This window comes from Triturus cristatus, chromosome 11 (assembly GCF_964204655.1).
Source record: "Triturus cristatus chromosome 11, aTriCri1.1, whole genome shotgun sequence".
In the NCBI taxonomy this organism is placed as follows: domain Eukaryota; kingdom Metazoa; phylum Chordata; class Amphibia; order Caudata; family Salamandridae; genus Triturus; species Triturus cristatus.
In genome coordinates this window covers 992,272,987-992,285,829 of record NC_140594.1, presented here as the reverse complement: position 1 = coordinate 992,285,829, position 12,843 = coordinate 992,272,987, and the positions used below count along the sequence as shown (strand labels likewise).

Here is a 12,843-nt window from a genome sequence, read left to right as displayed (position 1 = left end):
CATTTTCATTAGAAATCTTGTACATTTAACAATTCATCCCACTTTAGTGATATCAGTTATATTCTAATTGATTTACACCTGTGGGTATACCTAAAGGACATGACTGTTATAAGCAGAGTTGAAAGTGATCACAACCCGCTGTGCCTCACCCTAGAACCCTTTTGCTCTAAGCTGGAAAGCAAATCCCACATCGTAGTTAGCACTAGGGATATCTATCCCACTAACGACACAGAGCGGATTAAATGGTCACAGTTCACAGAGTCGCCTGACCTTGTCACTGCAGTAAACAAAGAACTACAGTCTTGTCTAGTAGAGATCTCTTACAGTAACCATGGAGCCTTGGGCATTGATGGTATTACTGATATACATAATAATCTTTTTAAAGAATACTATCATATTTTACAGTACCTAAACCTACCTCATAGAGGAGACAAGCAAGTGCCAAAACAGGGTTTAACGTGGAGTGCAGGGGACTAACACAGGAAGTTGGGAGAAGAACCCTGAGATCAAGGGCTACTCATTGGATCCATTTGGCAAGGAAGGTATACAAACTGGCTCATTCTCGAGCAAAGAGGGACTGGGATGATGGAAGGTGCAGGTCTTGAAACTAGCCATCACCACCAAAGATTCCGTTCTGGGCCCTAGTTCAGTGAGGGAGAGAGGGCCGTGCACCCCCAGCACACAAACATATTGCTCCCTTTGTGTGGGCTGACTACCTCCTAGATTTATATTCAGATGGCCACTTCACTCTCACAACAGAAGACGCTCTAGATCCTCTCAGTCTTGATGACCCTCCCATTAATTGGGAACATACTTTCGAACCAGTACCCTTGCCTTGATGCAATAGCTAGAGGAAGGGCGCCAGGCCCAGATAGCATACTGGCTGATTTATTTTTACAGAATAGGGACAACTGGTCCAGGTATTTTCTTACTTTGGCGAATGCCATTGCACGTGGAGCCCTGACAACAGATACCTGGAAGGGAGCTGAAGTTATCCCTGTATATAAAAAATGTGATACATTGTTTCCATTTAATAACAGGCCAATTAGCCCAATTGACTGTGCGAAAAAGTCTTTGCACATCTCCTTCAGGGCCACATTCAGGACTGGATTAGTGACAATGATGTCCTATCATCGTACCAGGCCAGATTCCAGAGGAAAATAAGCACGCAGATCAGGTTATGCACTTCTTTTTCCTGTATTGGAGAATCGTGGAGCTCGGCGGAGGCAGCTTGAATGTTTCCTTTGTCGATCTATTCTCGGCCTTTGATCTGGTCCCCTGCAGGAAATTATGACATGTGCTGAAGGTTATGGGTTTGCCCCTGGATCTTTTGACTGTACTAATTTGTATGCATGATAGTAACTATGCACAGGTCCTTTGAGGCAACCAGGGTGAAACGACTGATCGGTTTCCTACTCTCAAAAGTACCCGTCAGGGTTGTGTTTTGTCACCTAATTTATTTTCTTTATTTCTTAATGATAGTGTTTCTTTTCTTTCTTTTCAACTTACTGACCATTCACCCTAGCCAGAACGAAACACCCATATTTTTGTATGCGGATGACACCCTGTTGATCTCAAAGACACCCAGTGGGTTGCAACAAGCGCTGTCCCACTTTGAAGAATTCTGCAAAGCCGAGGACTTGAGATCAATTCCTGCAAAGGCTAAGTTTAGGATTTTTAGGAAACATAAGCCATGCAAGGGTAGTGTAGAGTTGGGGAGTATCTCACTAGAGAGGGTTGACTCCTTCTTTTACTTATGCGTCGCCCTGTCTTCTACCCACGCATGAAAATTCCCCGTGGACCAATAGACTCTCAAACCTAAACCTAAACAGATTGCAGGTGTTATAATCAAAGAGCATAGTAGCTCTGATAGCAAACCCATTTCTCCAGCACTACAAATCTATGATGCCAAAGCAGTTGGCTCAGCTCTGCATAGTGCAGAATTATGGGACTTTGCAAACTTAATTTCTTTGACCAGATCTGAGAACAAGTTTTTGAGGAGCATAGCTCACCTCCCATCCAGTACCCAGCTGATACCACTGAAGCTTGACATGGGGAGAAAGATACCAGGTGATAAAACCAGACCTCACCATTTGCTATACTGGAGAAGGCCTGAACCAGAACTAGTACAATAAAGAATGGACCTAAAATAGCCCGTTACAGAGACTCCTGAGGCGGAAGCCGGGAGGTTCGATCGCCGTTTCTTAAAACTTTGCAATTTTAAAAGTGTGTAAATTTACCTGTTCTGCACTTCTCCCCGAGCACTCCCCCCTTTCCAGAACTGCTCGCATACACCGCGCAGCCGACTCGAACGCTGCCGCGGACTTGCCAACAATTTGCCGCCATCAACCAGGGAAGTGAGGCCACGCCCACCACCCTGAGGCCACGCCCCCCCTGCAGACTATATAAGTCGCGCTGATCTTTTGAGCCCGCATTAGCCCGTTACAGAGACTCCTGAGGCGGAAGCCGGGAGGTTCGATCGCCGTTTCTTAAAACTTTGCAATTTTAAAAGTGTGTAAATTTACCTGTTCTGCACTTCTCCCCGAGCACTCCCCCCTTTCCAGAACTGCTCGCATACACCGCGCAGCCGACTCGAACGCTGCCGCGGACTTGCCAACAATTTGCCACCATCAAACAGGGAAGTGAGGCCACGCCCACCACCCTGAGGCCACGCCCCTTCCGTCGGCCTCTAAAGGATGTGCCTCTTCCGGACGCGCAGCGGACGCGCGCTGCGGGCGCGCCGCCAGCGCGCCGAAGGCTCGCCAAAGGTAAGCCCGTCTGCGCCCGTCCGCGCCAGTACGCGCCCAGGGCCCAGCTCCCCTGTCCTTCTCGTCACTACCCCCTTCACCTACTCACCAGACACCCTTCGGAAACTAGCAACAAGCACCCCGGACCCCTGTCTGCACTCAATTGCACCTGATGCGCTCTATAAAAAATGCAATCACTGTACATACAAATTCACCCCGCAGTCACCCCTCAAACAGAGAACAATCAAAATGGCTCTGCTCAACTGCAGATCACTCCCTAAGCACAGCACCGAAATAAACCTACTAATTTCAAACAATGACATTGAAGTGCTGTTCCTTACTGAAACATGGATAAACTCCGCATCCGACCCTGATATAGTCCAAGCCCTCCCCCACGGCTACAACATTAAACATCTGGATAGACCACAAGGATCAGGAGGTGGACTAGCAATTATCACAAAAGCCCACATCACCTGCCAACTTAAGGGCAGTCCAGTCCTTCACTGTGAAAACGTTCACTTTTCCTTACATCTCTCCCCGGAAAAAACCTTGTCGGGCCTACTCATATACCGACCCCCGGGACCGCTTGGACAATTTCCACACTCCCTGATAGACACCGCCACCTCCCTTGCCTGTTCATCTCCCAACTTTACAGTGCTAGGAGACCTTAACATCCATTTTGACGACCCAGGGAATAAAATAGCAGGAGACATCAAAGATGATCTCTCAGCACTCAGCCTTTCCCTGAAAAATCTCCTGCCCACTCATAATAAGGGCCACCTTCTGGACCCTATTTTCTCAAGCATCCATGAACTCCTCACTTCCTCTCCCCTACCTATCCCCTGGACAGATCACCACCTTATTTTCCTCAAGATCCCAATCGCCAGCCAGATCAGCCCAAATCCTCCACTTCAAGCGCCCTTGCGTCCGTGGAACAAACTAAATACGGATGCCTGGACTTACCAACTCACAGCCTCTATCCCTACCTTGAATCCAGACCCATCACTCGCAGACTTCCAATTCCGTGACTGGATAGAATCGCCCCTGGACGCAGTTCTCCCTACCAAACAACTCCCTAGTAAGAGGAATTCCTACAAATCTCCCTGGTTCACTTCTGAACTACGAGACCTTAGAAAAAAATGCAAAAAATTAGAACGCTGCTGGAGAAAAGACTGGAACCCTAACAACAAAGAAACCTACAAAGCAGCCATGAAGCAATATAAAACCCTCATTAAAAACACACAAGCCTCGTACTCCGAAGGAAAAATCATGGCTGCCTCTAACTCTTCTAGGGAGACTTATCGCATAGTCAAAAGTCTCATGAAAGTTCCTGAACCCCAGCCGGCTGCCGATCCCACCGTCGCCAGGTGTACCGAAATTGCTGAGTTCTTCTCAGCCAAAATTCTAAAAATCATCACGAACTTCCCCACTACCGATCACCCAACTCACTCCCCAGCCGGGTCCATTGACCCTGAGGCACCCACTCTAAAAACCTTCCTCCCCGTCACCACTGAGAGGGTGTTGGACACTCTCAATCGTGTGAAGAGTGGCTCCCCGGACGACCCAGCCCCTATGTGTAAACTCAAACTAGTAGCTCCCGCTATTTCCGGTCACCTCATGAGGCTGATAAATGCCTCCCTTTCCTGCGGGATAGTCCCCGCCAGCTGGAAATGCGCGGTAGTGCGCGCTCTTTTAAAGAAACCCCACCTAGACCCCTTGGACCTCTCTAACTTTAGACCTATCTCCCTCCTCCCAGGCATCAGCAAAGTGGCAGAGAGAATTGTGAATGAACAGCTCTCAACATTCCTAGAGACTAACAACCTCCTCCGCCACTCACAGACTGGTTTCAGACCTGGACAGGGAACTGACACCGCCCTCCTGGCCGTAACAGAGGAGACTAGGTCCATCCTGGACGCAGGAGGATCAGTGGCAGTGATTCTCCTAGACCTGAGCGCCGCCTTTGACACGGTGGACCATACCATCCTCCTCCACCGCCTCCGTAAAACGGGCATTCTAGAAACTGCCCTGGCATGGCTAAAATCATTCCTAGAACACAGGTCCTTCCAAGTGGCCGACAGCCTCGGCCGCTCTAAACCCCTCCCCTTGAACTGTGGAGTCCCTCAGGGCTCCTCCCTGAGTCCCACGCTTTTTAATGTCTACATGGCCCCTTTGGACGACATCGCTTCTCCATCTGGCATAAAGGTGGTCATGTATGCCGACGACACACAGCTAGTCGTCTCCATCAATCAGGCTGATCAATCAATGGAGAAATTAGTCTCCTGCCTGCACGACATATCCATATGGATGAGAGACTCCAAGCTCAAGCTCAACGGAGAGAAATCCGAAATCATGCTTCTAGGCGACCCAAACAAGCTCCCCAAAACCCTGGCATGGCCATCTAGCATGGGCACCCCCCCCCCACACCAAAACAAGAAATTAAAAGCCTAGGTTTCTGTCTAGACCAGGACCTCAGCTTCAGAGCCCAAGCGAGGAAGACAGCTGGCACCTGCTTCGGACTCATGCGAGCAGCCCGCAAGATCCTTCCGCTCATTCCCCCTCAGTCTAGGAAGATTTTGATCCAGGGCCTCATCTTATCTAGATTGGACTACGGAAATGCCCTATATCTAGGCGCACCTGTAGCGGTCATAAAAAAACTCCAGCACACCCAGAACGCTGCAGCAAGACTACTGATGGGAACAAAATCTAGATGCTCGGCCAAACCCTCCCTTAAGGCGCCTCACTGGCTCCCCATCCAAGAACGCATCTCCTTTAAAGCCATGTGTATCTCCCACAAAATCTTACAAGGCAAAGGCCCACCATTATTGAGATCTCTCATCAAGCCTCACAAATCAACTCGACAGCTCAGGTCAGACACCCTGTTTTTGGCGAACGTCCCCAGAATAAGAAAAGCTCGTACTGGCGGCCGCCGCTTTTCCTTTAACGTCCCTAAGTTATGGAACAGCCTCCCCCTCAATATACGCAAAGAAAACAATCTTTTATCTTTCCGCAGATTGCTGAAAACGTGGTTGTTCCCCCTATAATCCATCCCTAGGAGTACTGTCAGGCTATTTCACTAGCGCTGGGACGCCCGAGGGTAGCTACGCGCTCTAGAAATCCCTAATCAAATCAAATCAAATCATGGAGGCCGATACGTTCAATAAAATTCCTTGGCTGCATCAAATCAAGAAGCTATTATATATATTTGGTCTGCAAACTCTTTGGGATAACCCATTGTATAAACCGGTCCCGTTGGCAATGGTGCTGAGAAAATATCATTGCTTGTGGGTTAGACAATCGGAAGCAGAGCTAGTCACCAGCTCCTCTCTGACAGGACAATTCCTAGATTTTGGCAGGTATTTTGGTTATCAGAGCAAGGAGTATAGCCGAGCATCCATGATCCTATTGCTACTGGAAGATCTGTATCGTAAAAGTTTACTCTGTTGCCCAATGTGTGTCCCAATAACCCCACATGAGAAGGGCATGAGTACACTTTGCATTGAGTGCTTGGATATTATGTTTCAACTGCATTTATTTGCAATGAATTGCTACTTTGTGTTTTACATGCTTTCTAGGCACTTATGCTTCTGTAGTTGAGTTCGATGAGGGCATATTTTACATTTTAATCTCCTTTTTTATAAGATTGTTGTTATTTGCTTGTTTTATGACCCTATTGAATTCAATTCTTACTGTGACATCTTTTCTTATTTTATTAACAAGGGAATTATTTTGGGAAAAGTGCAATTGATATTAGTTTTAATGTTTTGTGAACATCTCTTGTATGCTGTGATGCTAGCTACGCCTCTCATACTTGAACTTATTATGTGTTCATTTGCATTTTATCTTGTGTACTTTATCTTGTACTATCTTTTATGACTTAAATGTTGAATAAAGCTTATCAAACGGATATCTTGATACATAGGATATATTGTGAGTCACTATTGCACTATTGTTGCAAACTGAGATCTTGACCTTCATATTGTGAGATCTCCTGAAGGATGTTGACCCTGTACAGCAAGCCACTCTGACATTCTAAATCAATAATATGTTGATGATGCTGAGGTGTAAGTTAAAATGTCTTTGGCTAGGAATATCCTTAAAGTCGGATCCTGCTTGAATGTCACAAAACGTCAATATATAGATCATACATGAATTTGTCCTTATTAATAGAGATAACCTTGTGCCTCTTTCCTCTGTGACTCAACAGTATGAACTTCTGTCCAAATTCACAAAACCGTTTGCACACTAAGGGCTTGATTCACAAAGGTAAGCTTAGACTTTTGTGTAACTTTATGATTTTACTATTCACAGAGATATTTTACCAGTTGTATCTGAACGACTGCAGAGTCTGTCCTGTCTTTGTATGTGCAGAGACTACGCTGTCATAAAGATACCACTCGTAAAATATCTTTGTGAATAGCAATCAACCGTAAACGTATACAAAAGTGTAAGTTTACCTTTATGAGTCAGGCCCTAAGTTAGTATCATATTTGAAAGGGCCCAGTCACAAGCCGGGTACAATCTCCCCCCCCCCCCCCACCATCCAAGGGGTATAACACTCCCTAAAAGCTGGCCGATGTTCCTGCAATTTCTGAGTGCAAAAACTCACCCGGTAAGACCTCATGCTGGTCTGAGACAAGGACACTGGACTTCAGCACAGACCAACTCCACCCAGCCATGGGTGGAGCACCCTCCACATGAATTCCTCACTAGCTCCTCCCCTGCACGCAAACCACAGCGATCGGTCGGTGGAAAGGTGCCCCTACTTTGAGGCACATAGGGACCAACATGTGGTGACTAACCGGATGTAAATGGATCAGCATGTTATTCTCCATTCCGGGCTGAATAATTGGTAACTGTCAGATTTAGATACAGGAGTACTAGCTGGAATCATCGATTCTGGCCACTCAGTATCTCTGCACCTAAATCCAGCGAAATCGTAGTAGAGCCCTATGTTGTAATATCACTTTGTTGCAAACCTTCTGAGGGGGCGGTAGGGAGAGGGCGGTGCAGAATAAGAGGCCCCACAAAGTTGATGAATGTCTACATATGGGTTTGTGAATATTCACAGACATTTTCACAGCCCATTGTCTTTCTAGATGCAGTTGAAAGTTTGCTTCTGTGTGAGACTCAAATACATATATATTCAGTGTGAGAATGGACAGGAGAAAGCCCTAAAATTAGTGGTGTGTGGGAAAAGGGGTTTCTCCATTGGAAAATATGTTTTCCCCATAGAGAAATAAGTTATCATGTACAAATACACATAGGTAAGCTTTTCCAAATGCTCAAATGTATTCTATGGGGCATATTTACAAGCAAATGTTGGAGCGCATAGCTGCGTCAAATTTGGCAGCGCCGTGCTCCAACATTTTCAAAATGCAGGGATGCGCTGTATTCACAAGAATACGGTGCACACTTGTGTTTTCTCTACGGCTAAATTTAGCTGCCTAGGGCCAACACAGGCACCCTTGCACCATGATACTAGGGTGCCTGCGTTGCAGAGAATGATGGTGTCCCTTCCTGCACGTAAACAATCACTAATGGCGATTTGTAACTTTTATTTGCGCTACAGAATGCAGCACACATAGAAGTAGCAACTCGTCATTATTTAATGATTGTTTCTGTGAAGGAAGGGACACATTAATGGCATGTTGCTCTGCTATCTGTGCTGCAGAATGCAGCACACGTAGAAAACACATAAACGAGGAGAAATAAAAGCATTTCTCCTCGTTTTGGGATTCTAACGCCTGCTCTTTCATGGTGTTCATTTTTGGCGCTGCCTCAGATTTACATCTCCTAGCAAATCTGAGGCAGCGTCAAAAACAATGGGTGTTGCGGTGGAACGCTCACAGCAACACCCATTGCACACCAATTTCACACTAAGTGATGCGTGTAAAGGAGCCTTATTACAAGGGGGCGTTAAGCCACAAAAAGTGGCTTGACGCCGCTTTGTAAATATGGAGAAGGGCATATCGCCACCAGAACATTGCTAAAAGTGACGTTCTGGTGGGCATATCCCCTTGTAAATTTGTCCCTATCTATTCATGCATAGTAGCCTCTGGCTGTAGGCCCTCCCATTGGCCAGGCCTGGGCCTAGCTCATTTGCTTCCAAATGACACTTGGTTCATCCAGTGGCCATAGGCAGTGGTCTTTGGACATAGGGTGGGGCCTTTCTCTATGACCTTAACCCAGTCTCTGTGCTCACTGAACCCACTGTACAGAGTCTCTGGGAGTGCACTGCATGCTCTATGTGATTGAGTACTTGTCCTTTCACTAAGCCCTGCACCTAGCCCCATGCCATCAGAACCCAATCTGTATGACCATAAGCAAAGCACTGAAGGCTCTGAAAGCAGAGTCTGGCATACTGGGAAAAATGTGGCACTACGCAACTGGACATCAGTTCTCCCTGATGTCTGTAGCTAAATTCACATAGCGGGACCAGTCCCTCATGGATGGCTTCAACTTCAGTTGCAAACCATTGATACATACCCTTATGAGTCACTCGAAAAGGGGGTGCCCCTTTCTAGAACCCTTTACCTTGTGAGTCGCGAGATCTTGCGATGTCTGTTTAATGCATATCCAATGGGTTTCTTGCACTGCCAAAGCATACAATTTACTTCTGTACATGCCTAGCAAGTACCTCTGGCCTGCGGCTACTTGCTTTGTTTTTAGATTTTGAGATCTTATCTCTCATCAGTTTGGCTCAGCTCAACTCTTTATCAGCCTACATGATCATTTTATCAGATTGAGCAAGATCTTTCATAGATATATTTTAATCTGTTTCTTTGATCGGTTTCATATTTTATTCACTGATAATCTTAAAAAGTAAACCAATCAAAACAACTTGAAATTATTATTTCTTAAGTTGTATTCAATATTTTAGTCGGTTGTATTGAGAGTCAGTTGACTATGCTTGTTTTGCTCATGCTAAAACATTTTATCCCTTAACCTACTGTGTCAGTAATACAAATGTGCTACATGCCCCTTGTACTTGCAGGTGCTCTCTATCCTGACAACACAACAGGTAAATACAAGAATGATGATGTGGTACCCCCTGGAAAGAGCTATACATACAGGTGGGATGTGGTTGAGGAGCACGGCCCAGCTGAAGGAGATCAAGAATGCGTGACGAGGATATATCACTCACACATCGATACCCCCATCGACATTAATTCTGGAGCTATAGGACCTTTGATCATTTGTAAAGCTGGTAAGTCCTTCAGCTAAACAGCATACAAGGAACATTTCAGTCTTCTGGGAGGACAGGATGCTCAAATTGTGTTGTGCATTTGTCCCAGGTTGTGGCATGACATGCAAAGCACTTCTGACTTAGCAAGTGTCTTATCCTTAGCTGCTGTGAAATTTCTGGGAGTCATGTGGTGTAATTTGCCAAATTTGTGAATTGATCCTATTGTTGCTCCTTTTCCGATGCGTTCCTACAGACATTCCAGACAAGGTAGATATGTGGAGGCCCGGCTGCAGCGGGGGTCCTTCACATTACTTCTGAAGCCTTAAATGGAATCTAAGCAAGATTATAGGGCTTATTTACAAGGACCTTGCACCACTTGTGCGTCATTTTTAACATGGAAAAGTGATGCAAAAGTGGCGCAAGGGGCTTGTAAATCTACCCCTATGTGTTTATATGTCTTTGACTCAGAAAAAGCAACAATAATACAAACATACTGACGAACTGTACCACGATGGTCCGACACCCCAGAGTAGGACTGTGAAGTCAGGTGAGGCATTTAAAGTGTACCCCTCCTTTTGAAAGTGACACCTGTAATTTCACTGCGCTGAGAAAGCCTCCACTGGTAACACTGGGGGTGTCTTGAGGTTTGAGAGACTCTCAAGAGAGTCCCAATTTTATAAAATAAACCATTTTGATTGTGCAAATTCACTCCCATGGTAGCAACACTGCTGCCTGCAACATGAACAAAAATGTTGTAGGCAGCCATTACAGGACTCAGGGACTTAGTTACTTGTTCTGAGTTTATTTTTTTTTAATTTTATAAAGGTGCAGAGTAGGGATACTCTGCTCTCCCTAGGCCGAGGGGGTGGTCCCATAGAAGCCACTTCATTTATAATATAAAAAAAGTTGCAATCCCACAAAAGTCCTGCAAGGCTGGCGTGGGATCACAACATGTAAAATAAAATGGAATGATAGCCAGGGGCTGCTGTGAAAAACTAAGAGGATGGGGGAACATGATGCCATGCCCCAAAGCTCAGTGACGCCCTGGGAGCCCATCCCCAGGGAATGAAATTTAGAACAGCATGGGGCGCATGGGCTCCCTCCCTCAGCCAGATACTGCCCTGGGGAACCATTCTCCCAGGGCCACTGCATTAAAAAAGAGGAGGGGCTGCACAAACTCTTCCCTGAGCTACCAATGGGCCCCTTGGAACCATTTTGATTTGATTAAAAATTTATAGAGCGCACGCATGCCCATGGGCGTCATGGCGCTGTACAGAGACAAGGAACTACCGGAGAAATGTCACGGCTGGGTCTAAATGGAGGTAAACAGCCAGGTTTTTACCTCTTTCCTGAATGACAGGATAGATGGAATGTTTTTGATTGTGATTGGGAGGAGATTCCAGGCCCTTGCTGCGTGTAGCAGAAAGCTTCTCCCCCCCACCTGACCTGTTTGAATCTTGGGATCTGGATTAGTTTTGCTTGGCTAGAGCGGAGATTCCGGGAAGGCTCATATAGTTGTAAATGAGTTTTTAGAAACTGAGATGCACTCCCATACAAGGCCTTATAGGCCAGGCAAACGGATTTAAACTTTATTCTTTTGTCTATTGGAAGCCAGTGTAGAGATCTTAGTTTGTGTGTAATCGGCTCAGACCTGGGAATGTCAAGAATCAGTCTTGCTGCTGCGTTTTGCAGGCGTTGTACTTTAGCTAGGTGCTGAGCCTGCATCCCTACATACAGAGCATTTCCGTAGTCAAGCCTGGATAAGGCCAGGGCTGTTACCACCGTTTTACGAGAGTCTAAGGGGAGCTTCCTTATTACTTTCAAAATGTACCACATGGTTGATGCCAGTTTGTTGGACTGGGCTTCAAAAGTCAGTTTGTTGTCTAGTATAAAACCCAGATTTTTCAGTTTATTTACTGGTAGTGGGCAGTGGCCTAAATTGAGCGGGCACCACTCCGGGGACCAGGTTTCCATATCAGTACCTAGCAGCATAACTTCACTTTTGTCTCCATTTAACTTTAGACAATTACTCTGCATCCATTGATTGACTTGTCTCATGCAGTTTTGAAATTTTTCTGCTGTTTCACTGACATTATTTTTAATCGACACCACTATTTGGGTGTCGTCAGCGTACGAGACAGGTAGAAACCCACAGTTCCTAATGATTGCAGCTAGGGGCTCAACATACAGATTAAAAAGAGTGGGGCTTAGAGATGACCCCTGAGGTACACCACATGGCGAGCTGAAAGGTTGTGATTTTGCTTCCCCAAGCTCTACTGTAAACATTCTGTTGGACAGATAGGAGGCAAACAATGATCGGGCCGACGAATGCACTCTGGCTTCGTCTAGACGGGTAAGAAGTGTATCATGGTTGACCGTGTCGAAGGCCGCCGAGAGATCTAATAGAATCAAGGCTTCCCTCCGGCGTCTAGGATATTCCTAAGTTCCTCGACTGCCGTGATCAATGCTGTTTCTGTCCTCTGTCCCTCTCGGAAGCCAAATTGCGAGTGGTCTAGGGCGTGAGTGTCAGAGAGGAACAAGGACAGTTGCTTATTCAGTAGTTTCTCAAGAACCTTAGCGGCAAAAGGAATTCTTGCAATGGGTCTGTAGTTCGCCGGAATCTGTGGGTTCAGATTTGGTTTTTTTAAGAGTGGCAGTACAGAGGTGGATTTCCATGTATCCGGGAAGTGGCCGGAGTTTACTGTATGAGAGAAAAAAATGCATAGTTGTTCACTCACTAGCTCAGGAAAAAGATGCATAACCTTCGGGGGGCAAGGGTCCGTTAGACTCCCAGACTTGGTCATCTTAATTGTTTGGAGAATTTGTTCCACGGAAGGTGGAACAAAGCGGAAACATGGGTTCTGCTCTAGTGGATGTAAGACGTCTTTGGGAACTGTGTGTGGCTGTGTG

The 12,843-nt window shown here is 46.1% G+C and overlaps 1 protein-coding gene across 3 annotated transcripts in view; it reads left to right on the top strand.

Moving 5' to 3' along the window:
- LOC146785799 (ceruloplasmin-like) overlaps nucleotides 1-12,843 on the top strand; it is a 436,448-nt gene that overhangs the window by 53,950 nt on the left and 369,655 nt on the right. For all 3 annotated transcript variants that reach the window (XM_085635075.1, XM_085635076.1, XM_085635074.1), the window contains exon 3: nucleotides 9,742-9,954. In XM_085635075.1, coding sequence (XP_085491201.1) covers nucleotides 9,742-9,954 — 213 coding nt within the window. The remainder of the gene's footprint in view (nucleotides 1-9,741; nucleotides 9,955-12,843) is intronic.